The 27,225-nt window shown below is 44.4% G+C and overlaps 1 protein-coding gene across 1 annotated transcript in view; it reads right to left on the reverse strand.

The window, feature by feature from the left end:
- Positions 1-27,225, reverse strand: part of GRIN2B (glutamate ionotropic receptor NMDA type subunit 2B) — a 244,874-nt gene that overhangs the window by 12,326 nt on the left and 205,323 nt on the right. Inside the window, exons 5-9 of the mRNA XM_069967319.1 lie at positions 23,344-23,515; positions 20,178-20,331; positions 19,242-19,367; positions 17,037-17,266; positions 4,656-4,816 (exon numbers count right to left, since the gene is read on the reverse strand). Of these exons, the coding sequence (XP_069823420.1) occupies positions 4,656-4,816; positions 17,037-17,266; positions 19,242-19,367; positions 20,178-20,331; positions 23,344-23,515 (843 nt within the window). The remainder of the gene's footprint in view (positions 1-4,655; positions 4,817-17,036; positions 17,267-19,241; positions 19,368-20,177; positions 20,332-23,343; positions 23,516-27,225) is intronic.

A 27,225-nucleotide genomic window follows, 5' to 3' on the forward strand; every position in this document is an offset into this window, starting at 1 on the left:
ACTACAAGATGCTGGAAAGCTGGGTGACCTCCATCATACTGAGTGTAAGATACTAGGAAAGATGGGTGACCTCCATCATACTGAGTATAAGATACAAGGAAAGCTGGGTGACCTCTATCATACTTACTACAAGATGCTAGAAAAGCTGGGTGACCTTCATCATAATGACTACAGGATGCTGGGAAAGCTGGGTGACCTTCATCATAATGACTACAGGGTGCTGGGAAAGCTGGTGACCCCATCTTACTGAGTATAAGATACTAGGAAAGCTGGGTGACCTCCATCATACTTACTACAAGATACTGGGAAAGCTGGGTAATCTCCATCATACTGAGTATAAGATGGTGGGAAAGCTGGGTGACCTCCATCATACTGACTACAAGATACTGGGAAAGCTGGGTGACTTCCATCATACTGACTACAAGATACTGAGAAAGCTGGTGACCTCCATCATACTGAGTATAAGATGCTGGGAAAGCTGGGTCACCTCTATCATACTGACTACAGGATGCTGGGAAAGCTGGTGACCTCCATTATACTGAGTATAAGATGCTGGGAAAGCTGTGTGACCTCCATCATACTAAGTATAAGATACTGGGAAAGCTGGGTGACTTCCATCATACTGAGTATAAGATACTGTATCAGCACCATAGCAGACACGTTGCGGCTTTAGCACATACAGAATAACATGGCGCACAGACTCCCGCCATAACACAGAGAGCCCGTAACCTAGAAACAGCGCTGCATGACCTCCATGTCTATCATCAGGCCTTGGAGATCACCGCTCCTGGTGACCAATCAGTGAGCTCTCAGTATTGCCACCTCCTGGCTCCTCGGGGAACCGTCCTGGCTACTCGGTACCTCAGCTCCTGGGAGCCGCCACTGCCGTACAGGAAGATGACTCCACACTGACAGAGATTAACGTAAAATTTTTGATTTAAATGGAGAGTCACCAAGGGGTCACGAGTGACTGCGGCAAAGACTCCCGAGGTCAGAGGGGAATTAAAGGGCTTATTGTATGAAAAGTTCTGGAACTCTCTAATAGTTGCAGTTCTTTCCAGTATCTCTGCTGTCTGTCAGGGAATAGAGTACACATACTCGTAGCAAACCCTCAGCTGTGAGAAACATCAGAGGATTTCATTTAATTTGCTTAAAAATAAAACAGCAACGCTCCAGGTTGTTTGTGGAATTGCAGCTCAGCCCCAGAGAAGAGACTGGAGGGAGCTGCAATATCGGGTGTCACCTGTGCACAGGGGTGGCGCTGTGTGCTGGAGGAAAGCAGCCATGTTTCTCTAATGCTGCACAATCCTCCTAATGTCTGAGATCCCCAACCACATCAGTGTCCGCATAACACTATGGAGGTCGGTAAGGTGGAGATACAGATGGGGGTCTGGAAGGAGACAGGAGGAGGCACAGAGGATGACATGGTGAGGGGGACCCAGATAATGTCATGGCCACACTTCAAGGAGAGTGCACTCTGCAAGGAGAGAGTCCGTATTCGCGGTACGTGCCGGGGGTGGGGCTTATCAGCGGGAGGCGGGGCTTACCGGGACTTACCCGGAACTGTCTTTAGGAGCGCCCCAAAACAACCCCTGTGCTCGGAGGGTGAGCGGACAGCTAGGGGGGCGCTCTGGCAGACAGATAGAACGTCTGTCTGCCAGAGCAGTTAGATGTGCAGCTGTCTGCCAGAGCGCCCCTCAGCTGGCCAGGAGTGATGCGCCCTGTGCAACTGCACAGGTCGCACACCCCAAAGGCCAGCCCTGTCTGGATCATTCCTAATGATGAGGAGGGTTGGGAGGAAGGACGGAGAGGTGGTGCCAATATGATGCAATATAACTGCATCACCTGCCGAACGGACCCTAGGACAGATCTTTGATTAAAAGCAGCTATACCAAGGTACAAGTGGTTTGGGGGGGACAGATTGTGGGTATAGAGTCGCTTTAAAAGGGGTTGTCCAGCGAAAATCCTTTTCTTTCAAATCAACTGGTGTCAGAAAGTTATATAGATTTGTAATTTACTTCTATATAAAAATCTCAAGTCTTCCCATAGTTATCAGCTGCTGTATGTCCTGCAGCAAATGTTGTTTTCTTTCCAGTCTGAGCACAGTGCTCTCTGCTGCCACCTCTGTCCATGTCAGGAACTGTGCAGAGCAGCAGCAAATCCCCATAGAAAACCTCTTGACATGGACAGAGGCGGGCCTGTATTTAGAGTTCATGCTGCCCTAGGCACTTTGCATACTGAGAGGACAACACTTTAATAAATCACTGTGTGTAGAGTCTCCTGGTGGCTGCAATCTGTGGGTGACAACCATCAGCCCTGAAGGTCCAGCAATACATCTGTCTACACTGTACTACAACTCCCAGCATATCCCGAGGGCTGCAGACTGTCAGTACATGCTGGGAGTTGTAGTGCCTGCAGCTGTTGTAGTTGGGTCCTAGGTGCATTATACACTGGAGGCTTTGTGGCATATAAGAATACAGAGATCTGTGGGGGCTCAGTGTAGGGAAGTGACCCCAGAACAGCACTAATAGGGATAGGGGGAGATGTTTTTGTTTTATTCCCGATTAGTGCTGTTCTCTGGTCACTTCCCTACACTGAGCCCCCACAGATCTCTGTATTCTTATATGCCACAAAGCATCCAGTGTATAGGACCCAACTACAACAGCTGCAGGCACTACAACTCCCAGCATATCCTGAGGGCTGCAGACTGTCAGCATTTGCTGGGAGTTGTAGTGCTTGTAGCTGTTGTAGTTGGGTCCTAGGTGCATTATACACTGGATGCTTTGTGGCATATAAGAATACATAGATCTGTGGGGGCTCAGTGTAGGGAAGTGACCCCAGAACATCACTAATATGATATAGGGGGAGATGTGTTTGTTCTGTCCCTTATTAGTGCCGTTCTGGGGTCACTTCCCTACACTGAGCCCCCACAGATCTCTGTATTCTTATATGCCACAAAGCATCCAGTGTATAGGACCCAACTACAACAGCTGCAGGCACTACAACTCCCAGCTTGTACTGACAGTCTGCAGCCCTCAGGATATGCTGGGAGTTGTAGTGCCTGCAACTGTTGTAGTTGGGTCCTAGTTTAAAAGTTTGCGCTAGTGTACTGTAGTGACCGCAGGGCTGTGTCAGTACATTACCGCAAACAATACCATTTAGACCCCAATGGTACACAGGCTCTGCACACTATAGAAGCGATTACAGTGCAGTTACTAATGACTCACAGGTGACGAGGCTGAGGCAGAGGCTGGGGGTGGCAGGGCAGAGGCTTGGGTGGCAGGGCAGAGGCTTGGGTGGCAGGGGAGAGGCTTGGGGTGGCAGGGCAGAGGCTTGGGTGGCAGGGCAGAGGCTTGGGGTGGCAGGGCAGAGGCTGTGGGTGGGGGTGGCAGGGCAGAGGCTGGGGGTGGCAGGGCAGAGGCTTGGGTGGCAGGGCAGAGGCTGGGGGTGGCAGGGGAGAGGCTGGGGGTGGCAGGGGAGAGGCTGGGGGGGGCAGGGCAGAGGCTGGGGGTGGCAGGGCAGAGGCTTGGGTGGCAGGGCAGAGGCTGGGGGTGGCAGGGCAGAGGCTGGGGGTGGTAGGGCAGAGGCTGGGGGTGGCAGGGCAGAGGCTGGGGGTGGCAGGGCAGAGGCTGGGGGTGGCAGGGCAGAGGCTTGGGTGGCAGGGCAGAGGCTGGGGGTGGCAGGGGAGAGGCTGGGGGTGGCAGGGGAGAGGCTGGGGGTGGCAGGGCAGAGGCTTGGGTGGCAGGGCAGAGGCTGGGGGTGGTAGGGCAGAGGCTGGGGGTGGTAGGGCAGAGGCTGGGGGTGGCAGGGCAGAGGCTGGGGGTGGCAGGGGGAGCAGATGAGAAGCAGGGGGAGTGGTCGAGCGGCAGAGGGAGCAGCCGAGTAGCAGAGGCAGCAGCTGGGGGGAAGAGGCAGGCAGGTCCCCCCCACTGCAGGGCCAGGGTGAGTTTCCGGCACATTAAGCCTGTCACACAGGCCGGAAGCTCACAGTGCAGCCCTGCGGCGCCCGGACTCCTCCCCTGCTCGGCAGCGCACATGAAGTGACGTCATTGCGCTGCTGCCGAGCAGGGGAGAAGTCCAGGCACTGCAGGGCTACACCCCGGCCGACCCATTGAAAAGCACACACACACACACCCAGGTGCGGACGTCAGCGGCGGCGGGGAGCGGAGAGGGGGTAAACAAAAATTTTTTTTTACAAAAAATGTGTCCTGCGGGTGCCTAGTGGCAAATACGGCCCTGGACAGAGGTGGCAACAGAGAACACTGTGTCAGACTGAAAAGAAAACAACATTTCCTGCAGGGCATACAGCAGCTGATAAGTATGGGAAGACTTAAAATTTGTATATAGAAGTAAATAACAAAACTATATAACTTTCTGAAACCAGTTGATTTCATAGAAAAATATTTTTTATTGGTGTACCCCTTTAATGCAAGGATGGGAAACCTTTGGCTTTTCAGCTGTTGCAAAACTACAATTCCCATCATGCCTGGACAGCCAACTGGCCAACTGGCTGTCCAGGAATGAGGGGAATTGTAGTTTTGCAACAGCTGGAGGGCTGAAGGTTCCCCATCCCTTGGTTTAATGAAATGCTATTTTGATTAAATGCTCAGTATGGCGCCATGATCCAGGTCTATGGTATACTAGACACAACTTACCCAGTTTTTAAAGAGAGTAGAGCATCTTGCACCGATCGCTGGTTAAATTTCACCATGTAAGTGTGCATCTCGAGGTAGTTGTTACGGATATTTCTTTCTGTGCTGCCATTCGGGACAGTGCCAAATCGGAAGGCAGGGGAGAAATCATTGGGTCTTTGAAACTGCAAACAAATGAGAAAAGTTTAGTCCATACTGGGAGCATATTGTCATGATAATGTAATCATAATCTATCTCCTATCTATCTATCTATCTATCTATCTATCTATCTATCTTCTATCTATCTATCTATCTATCTATCTGTCTGTCTGTCTGTCTGTCTGTCTGTCTTTCTATCTATCTACAGTATCTATCTCTCATTTTTCTATCTATCTATCTATCTATCTATCTATCTATCTATCTATCTATCTATCTACAGTATCTATCTCTCATTCTTCTATCTATCTATCATAGAAAATGAAAGCAGAACAACAATAAGTAATGAGTCCAGGTGCAAACAGGTGCAGTCTTGACTAAGACCAATGTAGATAAATCTTAAGATAGCCCACAGCTCCGGAGTGTTGCAGCTAGCAAAGCTGCAGGACCCCGGCTGATGTGAACGGGACCCGGGAGTGGCAGTACAGAGGTACAGGGATGGCACTTCTCCTTTAAGTGGTGGAATAAATTAGGCAGCAATTCAGTTCTCGAATACCTATGGGCAAGAGTAAAGATCATTACTCTTGACATTGGGCAAGGGCAGTGGAAAGGCTAATCTACGATGAGTGGAAAACTGGGTCAGAACATCTGCAAAATGGCCGGTCTTGTGCAGTGTTCCGATTACCGTATTTTTTGGACTATAAGGTGCACCAGCCTATAAGGCGCACCTTCAATTTTAGCCTGCTAAGCCATCTAGGTTCATATATAAGGTGCACCGGACTATAAGGTGCACCAGACTATAAAGCGCACCAGACTATAAGGCGCACCGCATTATAGTGTATAAGTTTGAACAAACGAAAAACGTAAGTCACCTGCTGATCACAGTACTTACTGAGGCTCCTAACTATGGTGGCCGTAATGCACCATGCAGGATAGGCAGAATTCTGCATGGAGCATTGTGGCCACCATAGTTAGGAGCCACAGTACGGTGTTGCTCTATAACCTCCAGCCACTAGGTGGCGCTATTGAATGAAAGTCTATGCCTGAAGCCTATGCCTGAGCCTGTATGCGGGCTGCGGAGAGCAGGGAGAGCGGGATAGCACTACAACGGGAGAGCAGTACAGCGCTACAGCGGGACAGCAGGACAGGCCTGCGGAGCGATGGGCCGGGAGTCCAGGTGAGGGAGCGCTGCGCTGTGTGGCGGGGAGATGTGAGCTCAACAGCCTATCTGCACCATGGAGGCCGGAGCTGTCCCGGTCCATATATAAGGCGCACTGGACTATAAGGTGCACTTACAATTTCTTAGAAAATCATAGTATTTTAAGTGCGCCTTATAGTCCGAAAAATACAGTATGCAGTAGTTAGTACCCACCAAGTTCAAGGGTCATGGCAGCTCAAGGTGCCTTCATGAACATGGGGAACAAAAGCTAGCCTGTTTTGTCTGATCCCCGTAGCACAAACTATAGTTAGGACACACAGGGCCTCGCAGATTGAGGTATATAGGGCCACGTAGGTGCCCATGCTGATCCCGGTGCATACAATGGGCAAGTAAGCATCAGAAGTGGACTATGGAGTTATGGAAAAATGCATCCCGGTTTGATGAATCATATTTTCTTTTACATCATGAAGATGGTTGTGCGTGCATGTGTCACTTATTAGGGGACAGATGGCACCTGGATGCCCTAAGAGAAGACGGCAAGGAGGCAGTGTGATGCTATGGGCAACCTTCTGCTGGGAAACCTTGGATTCTAGCATCATGTGAGTGTTTCTGTGACATGTACCACCTGCCGAAATATTGTTACAGACCAAGTATACCCTATTGGCAGGGATCTATTTTAGCAGAATGATGCCCCAGCCGCACTGTTTAAGGATGAGGAACATAGCACAGAGATTAGAATGGTCTCTGGTCAAGACAGGAACTCTGTCTCGGTTTTCTATGAATCCCCATAGAAAATGTCTCCTTCTCTGGACAGTTCCTGTCTCGGCCAGAGATGTCAGCAGAGAGCACTGTGTCAGACTGAAAATAAAACATTTCCTGCAGGACATCCAGCAGCTGATAATTATGGGAAGACTTAAGATTTTTTAATAGAAGTAAATTACAAATTTATTTAACTTACTGACACCAGTTGATTTGAAAGAAAAAGATTTTGGCTGGACAACCCCTTTAATGTTATGGCTGATTGTTGTAAATTACTTGGCTGCTATACAAAAAGAATCCCAAAAGATTGAGAACACGGACAACTCTATCTCTGACAACTCCATTTCCTACGATTAGGCCCTATAGTAATATATTTTTCTATATCTTAATTCCTGAACATTAATGATCGATAAAGCTATTTTATATAACAGGATTTACATGTATGGTGTTATTTCTATAAAAAAAAAAAAAAAACTGAATACATTTTTTTCCCTTTTTATTTTTGGATTCTATCTTTCAATGCTATTGTTTAAAATTAGGCCATGGTTATTACTTGTATAAATGCATTATTCATTAAAGAAGCCAAACTACAGCTTTCCACCAAAGCATGAAATTCTGCTGAAATTAAATTAGGATTTCATTAAAGATAACATTCCCACAATCCTTTGCTCACGCAGTGAAGAATAATTGGTTCAGAGAGTCTTTTACTGGCAATAAATCTGGCCATTTTCTCGAGTTAATGTACGTGAGGTTGTAAAAATTTAAGCTTATGGAAGATTCAGTCAGTTCCTTATCCTTTACAATCAATGGAAGTGTTAAAGACTGAATTTACTGATTCACATCTAGTAAGAATCGATACGGTATTGTTACTCTGCTTAGGGACAAAATTGCTTATGAGTGATTGATAGTTTGAGATATTACCATAAGTCAAGACCTATTCATGAAAGGCAAGTGGTGCGGGATGGAAAACGTCACGATGGAGATCTGCAAAGTCAAAGCTGAAGAATGGATTAGATATACGCCAATGGGGTAAATGCTTATGGTGGTACTTTATCCTAATCTAGGGGGACATACTGTATCAAGACTACCCTATTTGAGGTAGAAGTTGTGACCCTTACCAGTACTTGTGCCTGAGTATATGGAAACGTTTTTTTGGATCTACTGAACAAGTCCCAACTGGAGTTGATCAAACCTCGGGAAATCCTAGGTCCGATCGAACTCGAACATTCATGAACCTTTCTCATTTGATTCCCGATGCCTTCCCGGTCCGTGGGGAAGGAGGAGTGTGCCTGGGTACCGCCTGGAATTCCGGGATTCAGCCTAGGTAATAGGCTGAATCCCGGAATTCCAGGCGGAACCTGGGCAGTCTCCTCCTTCCCCACAGACCGGGAAGACATCAGCAATCAAATGGGGAAGGTTCATGAATGTTCAAGTTCGATCGAACCTAGGAATTCCCGAGGTTCTATCAACTCTAGTCCCAACACCATCTCATAGAGAGTAGGAAGACGACACTCCGCTGGTCAGTAGTGCATGAGATGAAGAGATCCAGTAGTATGTACAGAAGGAACCCGGCGCTCACCAGATGAATATGAGCTTATTTATTCAGTGCAATATGCATCACGTTACATCGAGTACGCGTTTCGGCCAGGCGTGTCCTTCATCAGGTTTCCAAGGGGACATATCAAGACTACCCTATTTAGTAGGTAGAAGTAGTGACCCTTACCAGCAGGGGCAGATTAACTTTACCATAGGCCCCGGGCTGTTTATCAAGCCTGAGCCACCCCCCCCCCCCTACTGTAACTATGGCAGCACTAGTGTAATGTTCATAGTACAGGATAGATAATGTCATGATGCCCTAATTTGCGCAAAATTGCAGTAAAAAGCAGCATTTTTTGCAAATCATGTCAGAACTATAGCCAGAAGACAGTACACTATTGAAAGTAAAAGTCTTTTGGCCCCCCAGGAGCTCAGGGCCCCAGGCTCAAGGACCTATTATAATCCACTACTGCTTACCAGTACCTGTGCCTGAGTATATGGAAATGTTTTTATGGATCTACTGAACAAGTCCCAACACCTCAATCACAATCCAAAGGAAACACCAACATGGACCAAATGGAGTTTAAGGGCTATTCTGCTCAAACAAAACTTGCTGACTTCAATAAAAGCTGGACCTATAACCCCACTAAAAACTTTGCATTCATTTTTTTATGGGTCATCATGGGTAAATGTCCGCACTTATATTTGGTGGCAGTGTGGTGGTTTGAGCCATTTTCGGCTCCCCTGAGAACCTATTTATGGTTGGGTTCGAATGCACAGTAGTATTTTGGTCTGTACTTGGACAGTATTTTGCTGTTTTTTGCTAAAATACTGACCAAAAAAATTACATGTAAACCCAGCCTTAGGCTATGTTCCCACACAGTATTTTTGTCAGTATTTTGCAACCAAAACCAGGAGTGGATTGAAAACACAGAAAGGCTATATTCTCACACTGCTGAAATTTAGTGGATGGACCCCATTTAATGGCAAATAATGGTCATTATTTATTTCAAAACAACACCCATTGTTTTAAAATAACAGCAATTATTTAGTGTTAAATAACGTCCATCCACTAAATTTCAACAGTGTGAGAACATAGTCTGTGTTTTCAATCCACTCCTGGTTTTGGTTGCAAAATACTGACCAAAATACTGTGTGGGAACATAGCCACAAAATGGATGCAAAAGCGGATACAATTGTCTGCCATCCATTTGTATCCATTTTTCCATTGACTTAAAAAAATAAAGGAATCATTTTTTTTTTTTAATTTAGCATACACAAAAACGTGGTCAATCATGTTTTCTGTAACAATTTACAAACAGATCCCTTAAACGGACTGTAAACCCAGCCTAACATTAGCGCCATATTACGATCCGCAAAATACAGATGTAACACGAATGCTCAATAAACCTTATACTATATATTCTCCTCTACACGGTTTACAATACACATCGTTATTCCATCCTCTAAAGTGATCGGCCATGGCATGGTGCTGTGGAATCCAGATACCATCATTCATCACCGAGCCTCCTTGTCCGGATTGCCACTTTGTGTCACATAAAATCTTGTTCTTCTGAAAAAGCTTTTTTTTTTTTTTTTGCGTAGCCGTAGCATAACACAGCCATTGTTACTGGTGCGGGAGATCAATCTCCTTTTGCACATGTCTCCTTTCAGTGCACGAAAAACATCTCCTTTCATAAATCTCCGCGACGGCCATCAATGTCAGGTGTTACTGCAACTACGTAAGGTCCCGAGCCTTGTCAATACGTATCGGGATGAAAAAGAATATGCATCAGGGAGCCGATATTTCCGCAGCCTTAATACTGAATAAAGTGCAATTACAGCAGCCGCTGCCTAAACCTCTGCTCCGAGGTCACTGTCATAGAGCTAACTGGGAATTTTCCTCTGCCTGCGAGAGACTGATTAGTAGTTTAGAGATGTGCTCCAGATGAAGGCTTTGCAGAGAACTATTGTTAAGCGCTTGGAAGTACAATTTACATAATGAAGTAGCTAAAAGCATCTGTTGATTGGCCAGAAGAAAGCTTTGATTCTGACTGGCTACAATTAAAGTGACATGCTGACTCGGTGCCTTTGCGGCGCTGTCTCATGGGAGCATTGCGGCACTACGGCTTTTTAAAAAATTTCTAATACGCTTCTCCTAGTAAAGATAAAATCAATGCAGAGTATGTTCTGGAATAAGATATCGAATTACAACGTCCAGGGAATTGGATGATCTATATAGGGCGAGTGTGTGTGTGTGTGTGTGTGGGGGGGGAAGGCAAATGCTTTTTATTTATGAAGACAGAGTGGCCGTAGTATTACCCCCATTTGGGGATTTTAGTGCCCTTATGGTTTGAGTCGTTTAATCAAAGTTTCTAGAGAAAGAATTGTGTATATGTCTGACGCGGGGCGGTGGATACTTGAAAATTGAACAAAGTTGTGTTGAAATAACAGAAAGTATTTGTTGATAGCTAAAAAAGTAAAAGGCCCCCACTTTTTTTTTTTGAGATTCCAAGTGCACAAAAAGGTGCAGATGTGCAACAAGAATACGGTCTGTCGCAAGCCCACTCTAAAAAAGAGATGGGCCCCTAACCATTTCCTCCCTCTCTGGGCCAAAAGGCTCCTGTAAGGGATCAGGACAAATATCCTCTCACTGCCAAAGCAGAGAGGACCAATGGTGCTCACAGCAACAACCTGAGTGTCAGCCCATGCGTTCACCAGTGAACCATCACCAATGGTTTGGCTATCTCCTGAAGGAGACCCGGGGTTGCAGGGTGGCAAGGAACCTGATGGCCACACATGCCTCCCCTAGACCTCCAGGGGGATACCACCCCTTATACTATAGTCCTCCCAGAGACAAAGGGGAAATTGGGGAGAATGTGGATGTCCCAGAGGTCAGACTGCTACCAGTCAGCTTGTTATCTCTTATAATGTGGGTAGGGGATAATTATTTGAGATGGGAATACCCCTTTAAAGGAGAAGTCTTGTGAAATTAAAAAAATGGAGAAAGGCGGGGGTGGGGATAGTAAACAAAGTAAACTTACCCGTCCTCATGCCCTGTAGTGCTGCTCTCATGTCCAGCTAACAGCCAGGGGTGTCCTGCAGCTTTTCCAGCTGCAACGCCATGGCCCGAGTGACTGCCGGCTAAGCCAATGAGTGACTGGGGTGGGACACCACTCCAATAACTGACTAAATTAGCGACCAATCGCTCAGCCAGGCCGTGACGTTGCAGCTGGAAGAGCGAGGTACATGACACACCCGGATTTAAACCAAAAATGACATCCGATGGTCATCAGCATGAGCCGGGAGCGGTGCTACAAAGGCACAGGGATGGGTGAGTTTGCTTTTTATTATTTTCATGGATCTCCCTGCCTTTCTCCCTTTTTTGAATTTCACAGGACTTCTCCTTTAACATCACAATATTAAAGAGGGTTTCCTATCTCAAGGAGTTATCCCCTATGCACAAGCTGAGAGACGGGTCTTCAACCTCTGATACCCCACCAATCCAGAGAACACAGAAAAAATTGCTCAGAAAGGGCATAGATTCCATAGAGAATGAACGGAGCACCAGGGTAACAATGATCAGACTCCCGCCTAAAGAATATCCCATGAACCTCAGCTGTTAGAGTTCCGCTAGACTCAGACACAAACATGTGGTATGACATATCACCGCCATATGAATGGGGAGGTCAGATAGCATTGGCGACATCCAGGAAGGTCGATCAAATCAGGAAACCTTTATTAACATCAATCAAATAATTGCGCATTTCGCCACTGGCCCATTGCCATCACCAGTCCCATTTAATGGATGTGAACATCAGCTCCAGCCACATTGAATTACCGTGCAGCTGGAGCTGATATTAACATCCACTAAATGGACTTGATGGAGGCATTGTGTCGAAACACGTTGTTATTTGATGTTAATATAGCTTTCCCGGATGTCAGCAGCATTATTTGTCACAACCAAAAGTTTCCATCAAGTGGGGTCTGAGTGTTCAGGAGAAAGAGACGCACCTCTCTCCCAGCTCTGTGTCTATGTGAGCAAGACAGCCCTATAAACTCACATGTACAACTGTCAATCACATGATATGGAGTTGGGACAGATTGTGCTTATACCCAGCCAGATCAGTAAAAACTTTTGCTATGTCTCTGTATAATTTTTTTAGTAACAGTGCCATTTTAAAGGGGTACTCCTAATGGAAAAAACATGATGTCAGAAAGCTATATAGATTTGTAAATTACTTCTATTTGAAAATATCAAGTCTTCCAGTATGTATCAGCTGCTGTATGCCCTGCAGAAAGTGATGTATTCTTTATAGGGGTACTCCAGCGGGGGGGGCACTTTTTTGCTGGGGAGGAGGTGGCTGAGGGAAAAGACGTCCACTCACCTCCCCGGTTCCAGCGGCGGGTCCCGCATCGCGGCGCTCCGGTTCTCGGTTCCCAGACGCTTCCTGATGTCTGACACGGGCCCGAGACGAAACGTCTCAGGTCCGCTCACCCAGTCAGTGAAGGAGGCGGGATCCGTTTCAAGTCCGCTCAGATCCCGCCTCCTTCACTGACTGGCTGAGCGGACTTGAAACGGATCCCGCCTCCTTCACTGACTGGGTGAGCGGACCTGAGACGTCATGTCTCGGGCCCGCATTAGACACCAGGAAGCGGCCGGGAACCGGGCACCGGAGCGCTGCGATGCGGGACCCGCCGCTGGAACCGGTCCCAGCAAAAAAGTGCCCCCCGCTGGAGTACCCCTTTAAGGGTATGTCCACACTAAGGAATTCTCGTGGAGAACTCATCTCGTATTCCGCCACTTGTCCTCACGCACTCCCGCATCGCTCTCCGCCCATCCCATAGACTCCATTTTATGGTCAGGCGGATTTCGCCGTCCGCCCGAAGAATGAACCTGTCCATTCTTTGGGCGGACAGCGGAATCCTCCCGACCATAGAATGGAGTCTATGGGGCCGGCGGAAATTCAAGTTGGAGCGCGGGAGGGCGAGTGGCGGAATCCACGGGGAGTTTTCCACAAAAATTCCGTAGTGTGGACATACCCTTAAATTCCTATGGATGTTACTAAACTAACTAAAGCAGGGATGGGGAACCTTCGGCCCTCCAGCTGTTGCAAAACTACCATTCCCATCATGCCCGGGCAGCCGAAGCTAAAGCTTCGGCTGCCCAGGCATGATGGGAATTGTAGTTTTGCAACAGCTGGAGGGCCGAAGGTTCCCCACCCCTGAACTAAAGGATCCAAGCTCCTCAGGCCATCCTTTACTGATCCTGAGCGCTAGAAGAATTTAAAACTCCAACGACAGAAGATTGGATATGAAGGAAATATGTGTGAACTAAGGCATGGCAACCAAGCACAAAAACACAGAGTTTCCAGGTTGTCACATACGAAGAAGTGGGGAAACACTGGCCTAAATAAGCGTTTGACAATATTTTCCAGCCTAAGTATGTGGCATCCACGTTTCCAGCGATGAGCTGATCAGCCTGAAGATGCTCTGATCTGTCAGGAGGGATTTGGATCTGGCAGAACACTTCGTCTCGGCTGCGTTGAGTCAGAAGGTCTCATCAGGTCGTGTCTGTCCACATCGCTTCTTGGGGCTGAGGGATGAGTCAGGTTTCATAGGAGCCTTTTTAGGAAGCCCAGTATCCTGCATCGTTCACGCTTTGTCACTTCCAGTTCCCTTGGCACAGAGTTTGACGGCCATCCAAAGATTCTGTGCCTTTACCCCTTGGGAATTTTTACCTTCTCTGGAGTTTATTTTAGATGCAGTGAGAAATCACCAAAGCATGCATTTGTGCATTAAGAAATTAAAAATGATGGCAACATTTCAAGGATTTATCATGGCTTTATAATGACAGAATAAAGCCGCCGTCACAAAGCTTAAACCCAAGTGATTGCTTTGTTACTGTTCTATTATCTGGAATATAAAAGCCACTTTTCGACAGGCACACAGCTAAACATTCTAGATTTCTTTCAGCGCGCTTAGCTTCCTCTTTTTACTGTTAACTATATTCTTCATATTCCAATCACAAGAAAAGGAAATGGTTTGATTCACGTTGAACGTTTCTTTCTTCTGCTTTTCGGTCCGGAGACAGAGAGTCGGAAACTTGGGCTTCCTGGGCCCCTAGCAAATAGCTGTAGGGTCCTATTAGACAAAGCGATTACGATTACCGATGAATAAAGATGAGCTAAACAGACGGGAATTCGTTTGGTGAGTTTCGCAAATTTTCGGTCAAACTTTTATGAAAACAGCCAAAACTATAGTAGCTACAATACTGGGACTATTACAGAAGGACAAATTTGTTAAAGCAGGTTGTTGTAAAAGTGTAAAAATTAAAAAATCACAATTTAAAAAAATGTCACTCAGCCAATTTCCGCCATTCCTCTCCTCTCTGTCCCTATATCGCTCTGTTAGGGCCCTCAACGTGTTAATTCTTTGAGTAAAGAGGTGTGGAGAGTGGAGCCGTGTGAGGATTCGGCAAAGAAGGGGTTCCGCCTGGAATTTCAGCGTCGTGAACAGGCCCTTAGTCTCTCTCTGCTCTGCTCTAACTGCCTGCTGCCATCCTGCTCTCTCCTCCACACACAGCCGACTGGCCAGCTCTGTTACCGAACCTCCTTATATAGAGGGGGAGGTGCTGACATCACAGAGGGGCCTGCAGCTGATTGGATGGGTGCTAGGAATTATTATAATTTTTTTTTCTTTGTGATTTTCCTTAACGAATCAATGGAAATTCGCATGCGTAGAAAGGAAGCAAATTGGCAGTGCGATTCGCAGCAAATCTTTATGCGCCAGATTCGCTAATCTCTACCAATCAACATTAAACAATCGCAAACTAGGGCTTTTAAGAACGACCTGGAATCGTTCACCATAACAGACAGAACAATAGTTACGATCGTCTACTCCTTCTGATCCCAGCAATAGAATGAATGATGTGTACAACTTGCGAATAATTAGCGAACGATTAACAATGATTTGGGGGTCAGCTTAAAAGATGCGATCAATGACACACAAAAGATTTTTATCAATCAATGTCTGCATACACACAAAGGGATTATAGTTTGAAATCATTCGATATAACGTTTTTTTGCCCGACAATTGTCCCGTGTAACAAGGCCCTTAGAGTTGTCCAGTAATGACACCGCTTTGGCAATACAGCTGATGAAACCCGTGGAGACTACCTGTTATTACTACAGAAAATTGCTGGTTTTGTAGGTTGACCCTATGGTGATGGAGCAGCCTGCTCCGAAATCTGTACATTCTTGTTAACGGGTATTCCTCTCCAGGCTCCTCCATTGTCCTCCTATCCCATCTTTGGGTTCAGAGACAAACTCATCTGCCAGTCCCATGTTGGTCAGTGATTGGCTGAGCAAGCTGTTAGTGCCGAGATGGAAGAGGAGGGATTGTTCAGATGGGGACCAAAGATGATGTAGGGGGGATGCCTCACAAAAAAAGTATGAACAGGCTGCTTGTTATGTTCTTCACATGGACAGCAAGAGATTCTGGGCGGAATACTTCTTTAAATCCTCCCAGTTTTTCCCGCTTGTTCAGAAGCTCTCCAGAACTTGCTCTTGTGATTTGTATTTTACTTAATTTACAGAAGGGTTTCTTCTCCTTCTGGGGAAGTTCTGACTAGACATGACTTGACAGGTGCATAAACATTGACTTGAAGGGAAAGCCATCCCTGAAAGAAGAGCTGTTTTGCATATTCTTTTCCCAGAATCCTTTTCCCTGAATTCTTAGAATTTATGATCCCAGCCATTTAACAGATGCTGAGATTATAGCTACTTAGGAGTAGGGGATGCCTTTGTTAATCCATTCATCATTGAGCGCCTATGGATTAACATGGCCCTACCAAAGGTCGCCACATCTGCCACAGGTGAACGGCTATAAGTCCATATAAGTGGCACACTAATAATAAATAATGCTTTGGAATACTAAGAAATACAAAGTATTTCATTGATCAAACAAATACAGATTTTAGTCCCCTAATTAATAAATAAAAGTCAAATTAAGACTAATAAAGTCTTATAAAGTCAAACAAACAAATTATATTAAGCTTAAAATGCTGCCAAAAAATCTTCAAAAAGTTCTATAAAAGTCCCTGTAACTATAGTGATTGAAAAATAAAAAAGTTATGAATTTTTTTCCCTTTAAAAAAAATAAATAATAAAAATTTGGGTGCATGAACTAAGGGCAGTATAAAATCCACACAGGTCCTTGTTACGGACAACTTTTGTTATTGACAAATTCAGAAAACACAGGGCTATAGTACTGTGACAAGTAAGTGGTTGCCTCCTCAGCTTTTTTCCACTTGACTCGAATGATAGGTCTTGTTGTATTTGTGTATGGGAACACATCTGTCAATCAAGCCGAGCCAGGCAGAGTGAAAAGGAGAGACCGCCTCCCAGACACTTTACTCGGTGCCATTGTTCAATTCTAATGATGTCGTTCAAAAATTTACGATGAATGATATCAACCTAAATACAGAGAGCAGCCTGAAAACTACAGAGTAACACGATAGGCCTGTCAGGATTTTGTGCTGGCTATGGTTTGTGTAGCATAAATCTCCTGACACACTCTTTTAAGTATACTTACTGACGGAAGTGTTTGGACTGTTAAAAAGAAAATATTTGATATAGGTTTCTCAAATTAAAATTTGAAAACAAACAGTCATTGCTAGCGGTCTTTCTTGCCAACACTTGTAATTCTTGTTTGCGTATCTGCGTGATCGAATTAGTCATTTACATGGTAAATCCTTGATACAGTTCACACAGTACCCATCTCCGGTACCCTACCTTTTTATCACTGAGACCGGACACCTGGTCCACATACTCTTCTTGGATCATGAAGGCAGCGAGGTTGGCTGTATAACTGGCCAGAAAGATCACAGCGAAGAAGGCCCAAACCGACACCATAATCTTACTTGTGGTTCCCTTTGGATTCTGCACAGGCACAGAATTGTTGAACACCAAGCCCCAAAGTAGCCAAATGGCTTTGCCAATTGTGAACGAGGGGCCACCGGGCTCTGGAGGTGAAACAGAACAGAAATGAGGTTAGAAATAAGACAATTTCCAACTGCAAACAAAAGTTTCCTCTTCTCACCTAAACTAAGCATAGGTAATAGTGATGTAATAACATGGTCCTGTTTAAAGGGGTTATCCAGCGCTACAAAAACATGGCCACTTTTCCCCCTCTCGTCTCCAGATTGGGTGGGGTTTCAAACTCAGTTCTATTGAAGTAAATGGTGCTTAATTGCAAACCACACCTGAACTGGAAACAAGAGATGGGGAAAAGTGGCCATGTTTTTGTAGTGTTGGATAACCCCTTTAAGTGTTTGACACTTATGTCAATAATGTAACTGCAGGAAATGTAAATTTTTGAATAAAGCTTCACATCCAAAAAGTTTGGTTTTAGGCTACATTCACACATTCAGTCGTTTTTCAGGAACGTATATTATGTCCGCAATTTTTAGTCAGCGACACGCACAACATGCTTTTTTTTAAAAAATAACGGCCGTTCTTTTCTATCTGCAATCTTTTCCACTGAAGTTAATGCGATCGTACACACCCTGTAGCAAGTAACGTTCACCAGCAGCCATACAAATAATGTTCACGTCAAATTTTTGTGGCTGGTTATTTTAACTTGTTTAACACCGGACGCTATTTTAAATTGTACTTTTTTTTTTAAAACCATTCTTTACATTAGAGTCAATAGAATATTATTACAAAACGTATCCAAACTGGCCAGCAGTCACTATTGCGCTAGAATAATGTTTCTACGGCTGACATTGCAAAGGAACATGAAAAAAAAATGGACCTTGTTAGTATGTCATGTGAACATAAGCCTTAATGCCTTTTTTTACAAATCCAAAAAAGTGTAAAGTATTTATAAAAAAGAAGGAATGGTCAAAATGGTGACACTAGCTAGAATTATGGATATGTATTTTTTGCAGCCCTTACGGATCCATAAAAATATGGATGGTGGGAAGGGAACAGCACAACAGAAATCAATGGGGCCTAAATTTGTCCGTAATTGCAGATCCAAAACTATGGACAAAAGTGCGGAACGTGTGAATGTAGCTTTAGATTTTCTGCAGATAATAAAGTTAAAGAATTGTCTTTTACCCCCCTCTAGTGGCACATTTGTTATGTAAATTTTACAACTCTGCCATACATCTGAATGGGGCTTTCTAACATCCATGAAATTGCTACAGAAACATGGCCGCTCAATATCTGCAACAAATCAACTCTAAGCAAATGTCTGCATTTACAATACAAAATAAATGTTTTGCTATGGTATGCCATCACTTTATGATCTGAGGTTATCTAACCACTGCGACCCCTACTGACTTTAGGATGAATGGGTTGTAGGCTGATGACCCCTAAACAGCAGAATAGCCCCTAGCGGTTGGATCCCTTGTGAACATAAAATGATAGCGTATCATAGTGAAACTCTCTGCCATCATTTTATGAGGTGGGTGTACCCCTTTTAACCAGAGGCTTAAGTTAAATCTGCTAGGCCCCAATGCAAATTCTGTAACAGAGCTCCTCAGTAGAGATGAGTGAACCCCAAATCTCGGCATTTGATTATCGGTGGCTGAAGAAGTTGGATACAGCCTTATTAGAGTTTTGGACGTTTTCTAGACAACCTTAGAGCTGTATCTAACTTCTTCAGCAACCGGTTATTGCTCGAAGGTTCACTCATCCATACTCATCCTCAGCTATAATGCTTCATTTAATAGTGTACTCATATAGGGAAGAAAGACCATATGGAGCTCCTGGGCTTAGGTACAACTGTACCCTCTGCACCCTATGTAGCTATGCTTCTGCCTTTACATGTAATATAGTCATGTAGCCAGTTTCGCCTTATACATGTTTCCAATAACTTCTAAATAAATACTAGTAATCAATTGCTTTATGTGAGAATAAGCGTGATCAATCCATTTTCCATCGTCATAAGCAGGTTACAGAATTTTTTGGTAACTTCAATGCTCTCCTCACCTCGGCCATCTGCAAGGCACCTGTTGTACCCCACTGGACTGAAGTACTCGAATACAAACACCGCCACCGCAGACACGATTAGGAGCATCACAAACATCATGACCCAGACATCGGCACTAAAGGGCTCTATGGAGGAAAAAGAAATATATATATTTTTTTATTAGTGGACTGGACGTCGATAAGGATAGAGAAATGGTTTGAAAAATAAAATAAATTGAACGGGCCAAGGACAAAAAAAGATAAAGGTTAGAGATGAGTGAGCACCAAAATGCTCCAGTTCGAGTAACGAGCCCCATTGAAAACAATAGGAGACGCAAGTATTTAAAACTGAAAGTTACAGTCTGGCCCCCGGGGGCAGACTGTGCTACGTTGGTGGGGAGGGGAGTGGGGGAAATTATACTCACCGCTCCGGTCTTCTATCTGTCTACACTATTGTGACCTTGACCGTTGTTTGGTTGAGCTGCAATAGTGAAGACAGATAAAAGACCGCTCCAGTAAGTATATTCTCCACCCCATGTGGTTTACAGTGTCATGATTGGACCTTCCGGATCAGCAGAGAGATCCTCTGCTAATCCAGAAGGTCAGGTCTCCATGAATACTGAGGCGCCGTCAGATTATCGTCTGATTGCGTCTACATATCCATGAAGACCCGACCTTCTGAATTAGCAGAGGTTCTCAACGCTGATCTGGAAGGTCCGATTATGACAGGTACACTTGATTAAGGCTATGGAAATGAATTATACTCAGCAGCCTTTCAACAAGCTTTTTGTTATCGAGCACCCAAGCATCCCGCAACACTCAATCAAGTATCGAGAACCTTCGAGTAGCTCAATATTTGAGCAAATACTATACTATAGAGCTTGCTCGCTCATCTCTAATGAAAATACTTTATAGATATTAGACAACATAGAAAGCCATTAATCTTCTGTGAGTTACCAAGAAATGCAGAGGGGGAGACTGTTCCATTGCTTCTTGACACCATGACACTAATACCAGTCTCTATAAATGGTACTGAAAAATCCACCACTTCTGAGCGTTCCTCATTGATGGTAAGAGACCCAACAGCCATGTATGCACGTTTTGTTACCACCTAGTGAATACCAAAAGATCGTCCAGTTATTAGAGTCGTCATGTGATGGATGACAATGCACAAATGCAATACAGAGAAGGTAGGAATGGCGCCACCTTCTGGGCTTGAATTATGCTTCACAGATTCCCTACTGAATTTAAAGGGGTTATACAGCGCTACAAAAACATGGCCCCACCAAAATTATCTGTCAGAGGAGAGTCTGGAGGCCGCCATATCCTTTACACAGTAAACCGAACCTGCCGAAGGAGACGTGTTTGACTCACTATAGTGTATGGTGTATGGGCATGTTTATCGTCAGGCCACCCCCATGGTTTCCAGCAGATTACTGGTCAGTTTATTGCTATGATCAGTTAACTCAGAGTACATCTTTAAGGACACAAAGATCTTTTTATATTTTCTGCTCCCCACATTCCTAAGTTAAAGAATTGTCTTTTACCCCCCTCTAGTGGCACATTTGTTATGTAAATTTTACAACTCTGCCATACATCTGAATGGGGCTTTCTAACATCCATGAAATTGCTACAGAAACATGGCCGCTCAATATCTGCAACAAATCAACTCTAAGCAAATGTCTGCATTTACAATACAAAATAAATGTTTTGCTATGGTATGCCATCACATTATGATCTGAGGTTATCTAACCACTGCGACCCCTACTGACTTTAGGAATGAATGGGTTCCTATTTTCATTCTGCTGAAAGCGTTCAAATTATTATTTGAAGTTTACAGCTAAATATTTTTTAAAAAAGTTATTAGCAAAAAATCTTATAGTGAAGAACTATAAAAAAAATGCATTGGGTTGAAAGACCTAGACATATTCTAGAAATGTATTGATTTTCATGTAAAAAATACAAATGTCAAAACTGTCCAGATATTCTTTTTAGTTTTAAATGAATTTAAAAAGTCAAGCAAGAAGGAAACAGGACAGAAGACGTTTTGACATATTTAAAGTACGGTGTTGGCATGGACTCTAGTGGACTGGTTACGAGTGGATCAAATACAAAGAACATCCAGTCTTCTGCATACAGAATAAATGACCAGAATAACACTGCATCTTTTCAGTAGAAGGATAAGCTCTAGAATAAGCTCAATGGAAATATAATTATGGTTGAAAGACAAAGGGGAAGTGGATGAGAAGCGGCAATAAGATGAATAGATACAATCACATAAATCATGAATATGCCAATATGAAGACTGCGGACCCAAACAGAAAACACGATGTTCTAGAGAAATTCACAACTGCTCTTATAAATACAGAAATTTCAATTATACACGAGTAGGAGCTGATTTAATAATATCTAGTGAGACACTTACTTGTATAGGTCTGAGCCCTAGTGCTAGGGTGAAGGGGTGATGCCTGACTTCTATCTTTATTAGAAGCATGTCCAGGTTCATCCGAACCCAAACTCCTGTCATTTGGTGGTGGCTGAAGAAGTTGGTTTCAGCCCTAAGGCTGCCTGGAAAACATGTATAGAGCCATAGGAAGTAAGCTGTATCCATGTTTTCCAGGACTCCCTAGAGCTGCATCCAACTTTTTCAGCCACTGGTAATCAAATGTCAAGAGTGCAGGTCCGGAAGAACCCGAGCATGTCCGAGATCTCTAATCTTTAATGTTCTATGAATCTCTAAATTGTGTATTGCCCCATTACGAGGCACAATGCTGATAATCAGTTTACTTTAACTCTTTAATGTGGTAGTGTCGTTTTCACAAACTTTTTACATGATGTCCAGACATGTAAAAAGTTTGTATCTAACCAAATCTCGGTCCTGAGACCCACTGTGATGAAGAGTTATACCCGGGCGAAGCGTACGGTAGCATGCTCTACTCCTTTTCTGGCTGCCTGATCTGATTGATAGCAGGAGATGGGCTTCATAGACTAAAATGGATCCTTTAATCGGTTAGATCAGTCAGCCAGCTGGAGGGTGGAGCACGCTGTCGCACTCTTCACCCAATCACAGCACAGTCCTGAGACCCAGAGGGATAAAAACGTTTTACGTACCCGGAGGACATGTCAAAACTTTCTATACATGACAACAATGCACATTAGAGCCCAAATGTGGTGTTTTTTTTTTTAAATCCTAAAATCCTATTGTTCTATGAGCCATAACTCTTTTATTCTTTCACAGACATAGCCATAGTGGGGCTCTTTATTGCAGGATGAGTTATATTTTTTATCTACTGTTCAAAGGGTTGGCCACTTTATGATAAAATAGTTCAGTGTTCAGTATTAGTAAGTGTACTCGCTGCACATACTGACAGCAGTTCCCTGCGTATCTCATAGAGCTAAAATCATACACCCTCCTCCACGGTGGGCTTCCCTGCTCTGTGGTGATTCTGTCCATAAGATGGCAGACATGGAGGAGCATGTGACCATGCCCCGCCCTCAGTGTCCACCACTGAGCCTGTGTAGTTGGATAAGACAATTGAATTTTGTCAGATAAATCCATCAGGTTACAGCCTGTATATGCCTACGGAGGACACTGGGGGCAGGGCATGATCAAATGCTCCTCTATGCCGGCCATTTTATAGAAAGACTCACCAAAGCGCAGGAGGGCACAGCCTGGAGAAAGGGTGCCTTTTTATGAGCTATCTAAGAATTTGAATATGCCATCAATATGCTGAAATACCATTGTATTGCAGCATTTTGTGATTTTGTTGATCTAACCTAGCAGGCCTGGAAGCCTTCACTAGGCCCCTATTGCCATGGCAACTTCACTGCACTATGCATTCATATTGTGGTGGTTCCTCTTTTGAACCCTTCAGATGCCATAGCCATAGTATCTGAGGAGTTATGGGTGTCAACTGTGTAGTACAGCTACCACCTGAAGCGTATGGAGGGCCTCACATGACCTACACACATCCACCACAACTGTATGACAGATGGCTCCAAAGAGGTTGAGCTGTAGATCCATTTATCCATAAGTCATGAAATCTCTAGGAATGAGAATGATATAAACTTGTGAAGCCTAGGAATTAGATGAGAATTAAACACATCATGGCGGACACCTTACCTCTCCAATCATTCCGTTCCATGTGCCATTTATCTTCTTCCCATGCTTGCCGTTAGTCACCAGATATAGATCATAGGTAAACTTCACAGTTTTAGCGATTTTCTTCAGGATATCGATACAGAAGCCCTTGCAGCATCTCTTGATGTAGTTCCCTCCTTCTTCTGTACGGTTCCTAATGATGAAAACAAGATTAACATAAAGGACTGGAAGACTGACGGCTTCCCCTGAGTCACAGCAACTTTATGTTCTCTAGGCCCTTCCAGCAAAAGGTCCCTTTCACAGCAACCTCATAAAGCAGCAGTTCTCTCAGAGCTCCGTTCATTTGCTCTTCGTATTCTCCCTGACTGTGCTTAATTGTTTTAAAGTCAGTAAGAAGCAACATCCACCTAACCTACATAAAGACTGATGGAAACATATACTATCATGGATTTCGAGGGGTTTTCCCACCATTTACATTTATCAGTTATCCACATAAATACTTGGAGGCTCTGCTAAGCAGAAGAGAAGGGGGGGTCCAGTGTCCCGTATCACTGCATGACCACAGTGAGGAGGAGTTCAAGTGGAGTGGTGGGTAGGCATGCTCACTACAACTCCATGATCACATGACCAGTAGAGACAAATATACTTGTTTGTTTCTTTCCAGAATCCGGGGATTACAAGCAATAATCTTACTTAGAACATCTTTAAAACGAAACTATCAACAGGTTCATCATTACGAACTGCTGATATGTCCCTGTAGATGATTACTTACACTTTCTGACACTGCTTTTGTTATATTTGTATGTCCCTCTGCTTTTGCGAAATTCTGTAAAAAGAAATATGTCAATGAGCTCCTCTGGTGCACTGGGGGCTTTCCTCGCCGCCTTTTACCGTCACGCCTACTTAGGGATTTTAAAGAGGACCTGTCACCCCGGATAGCCCCCCCTGAACCCACCCAGGGCCCTGCTTACCTGCTGGTCCGCGCGGAGATGGGAAAAGAGACCAGCATGCTTATGAATACCTGAATATACATAAGTAGGAGTATACGTAGCGTAGGAGGCGGAGGGTGGGCGAACAGTTCACGGGGGGTTAGGGGGGACGAGGAAGGCTCTCAGTGCACCAGAGGAGCTAATTAACATATTTTGCAAAAATGTCAGACCATACAAATATAACAAAAGTGGCACCAGAAAGGATAAGTAAGCAGCTACAGGGAGGTTCCAATCTATTGTCAGGTTCATATGGACCCTCTGATAGTTTCCTATTAAAAAAATTAAAACATTACCATCCATTGAGTTACTAACTCCACAAATTTACATCTCACAAAAGATTTAAAGACAGATGTTTTACGCTTATCACTCATTTCCAACCTAATACCATGCACATACGACTAATATCAACGAGCGACAATATGAGTGAGAAAGCATCTTCATTAAAAATGAGCGAACTACAGTAAACTGGTGTTCAAGTGAACCCAAATGCTCAGTGTTTGAATCCTGATGCTGGAGAAGATAGATGTAGCCCTAGGGGCTGTCTGGAAAACCTGGATACAGCCTATGGCCAGCCAGCCCCATGTTTTCCAGGCAGCACTAGGGCTGCATCCATCTTCTCCAGTCATCGGGATTCAAATACTGACCATAATCAAGCATCTTGTCACATATTCGCCCCCTTTTAAAGTGATACTGTCACCCCCTTTCTGTATGAGGACTTCTGTACACAGCTGGAAAGCCTAAATTGTGAAGTTTTCATACTTTACTTTATAATAAATTTCTTGGTCCTTGGTCCAGTGAAAAATGCTTTTAATGTTGGTGGATTGTGCCACCTGAGCGGGGCTTCACGGGTGCAGCACACTTAGCCCCACCCACAGCAGCACCGAAGGCCCCACCTCTCTGTGATGTCATCGACGTCTAAGCGCCGCCCCTTGGCGGCCATTGGAAAGGGCAGACATAGAGGGGGTGGGGCCTAGACAGACCTCTACGCCAGCCCATTCCAATGGCCAGCGAGTTGGCAGGGCCTAGGTGCTGATTGCATCACGGAGGGGCAGGGCTTACAGCGTTGATAAGGGCATGGCTAAGTGGTGATGCACCCATGATGCCCTGCCCAGGTGGCACAATCCACCTAAGATAAAAAGCATTTTTCATTGGTCCAAGCAACAAGAAATCTATTACAAAGTAAGGTATGAAAACTATAGAATTTAGGCTTAAAAGCTGTGTAGAGGAGTCCTCATATAGAAAGGGGGTGACATTATCCCTTTAAGTGCTCGCTGTTGCCCATGACTCTTGGGTATCGTGTAGTAACTTCCTGCTGAACCAACTAGACAAGGTGACGCTAACATCTCTATCCGAGCAAGTGTAATAGATGTCTACCTGATGTATGGCCCTGATGGTACGGAATCGCGTCTACTATTTATCAATCCCCGCACCCTCTCGCCATCATGGCTGTCATGTATACAAGAATAAAGATCTTTGATGCCCATCTCAGACAACATGAAGATTACACATCCTATGGGTAATCTTTGATATTTCCAAGGTGATATACAGCACAAGTGATAGCCTTGAATTTGGAACAAAGTTGTTTGTCACTTCACATCCTGGCATATGCCTCGTGATATGATAACATCTCAGCCATGACATAGGGCATGTCTGTAACTGTCAGCCTGATTTCTCCAGTGTTCAGAACACAGAAAGCCGCGTCTCTGGTATAGTCAGAGTGAAAAGATGGTGCAAAGGTCAGCTTTATTTCTTATAGTAAAAGAAACACAGACTGGAGCTTTGAAAGTCTCAGCGGATGTCACACAGCGAAGCGTTCCCATCTACATTAGCGGCTATTTAAAGCAGCAATCCATCAAAGACTTAAAAATGTAAGACTTTTCACAAAAAAAAAAAAAAAAAAAAAACTACTCACAAGGCAGTATGGGCCCATTTGCAATTCTGAGATAAAAGCATCAAATGAACATCGGAACGGAACGCCCATATATATGTGTTTCTTTTTAACTTTTTTTTTGGCTTTTTTTGCAACTGTTTAAAACTCCCAAAGAGTTTGGGGAAAGATTTATGAATATTGGCAAATCATATGAACCCCAGGCCAGTATCTCTCGCCCATACAGTCTGCAACAAATCGGCCATGTATTCTGTAGATGAGTTTAGCCAGGGTAAGGACTAGGCCGGACCGAGTATCTTTGTCAGTAGGTCTCTTTGTCATTCCGAAGCCAAACCCACTTTTTAAAATGTGGTACTGGAGTTTAAAGGGGTAGTGCGGTGTAAGACATTTTTTTACTACATTTATAAAACATTGTAATGTGTGTTATTTAGTGAAAAAATGTCTGACACCGCACTACCCCTTTAATAAATATAGTGTTAGGACTATTTTCACCAGAAAACTGGTATAACCACCTACTACATGTGCCCCATTGGCTCTAATAGGGTGCTTTTCTTTCTTTTTTTTTCTACGTTTATATAATACTCTTTTTTTATTTACATTTTTCAAAATTGTACAGTACCAAAGGACACATCTGGGCAAGAAAGTGTTCACATTACATTATTGCCTCTTTTTACTGTATATGCCATGCAGCACTCAACATTAACAATGATCATCCATCACCCAGGGATTGAAGGGAATTTATCAGCAAGTAATGGTGCTTTTAGACCGAACGATAATTCGCCCGATTGCACGATTAACGATTTTGAATGAACAATGTGTTTTTTATAACGATCAGCGTTTAGACGAAACGATACATCGTACGGAAAAATCCTTTTTGCGATCGCTTAAGCCTATCTCACACATAGGGTAAATCGGTGAACGACTGTTTAGACGGAACGATCTGCGAATTTTTTTGCGAACGACAATGGGCGGGCCATTATGGGAGGATCAGTTCTCTGAGGGTGGTAGTCCTGACCCCCAAGGCAC

The sequence above is a fragment of the Dendropsophus ebraccatus genome, chromosome 4 (genome assembly GCF_027789765.1).
Source record: "Dendropsophus ebraccatus isolate aDenEbr1 chromosome 4, aDenEbr1.pat, whole genome shotgun sequence".
NCBI lineage: Eukaryota > Metazoa > Chordata > Amphibia > Anura > Hylidae > Dendropsophus > Dendropsophus ebraccatus.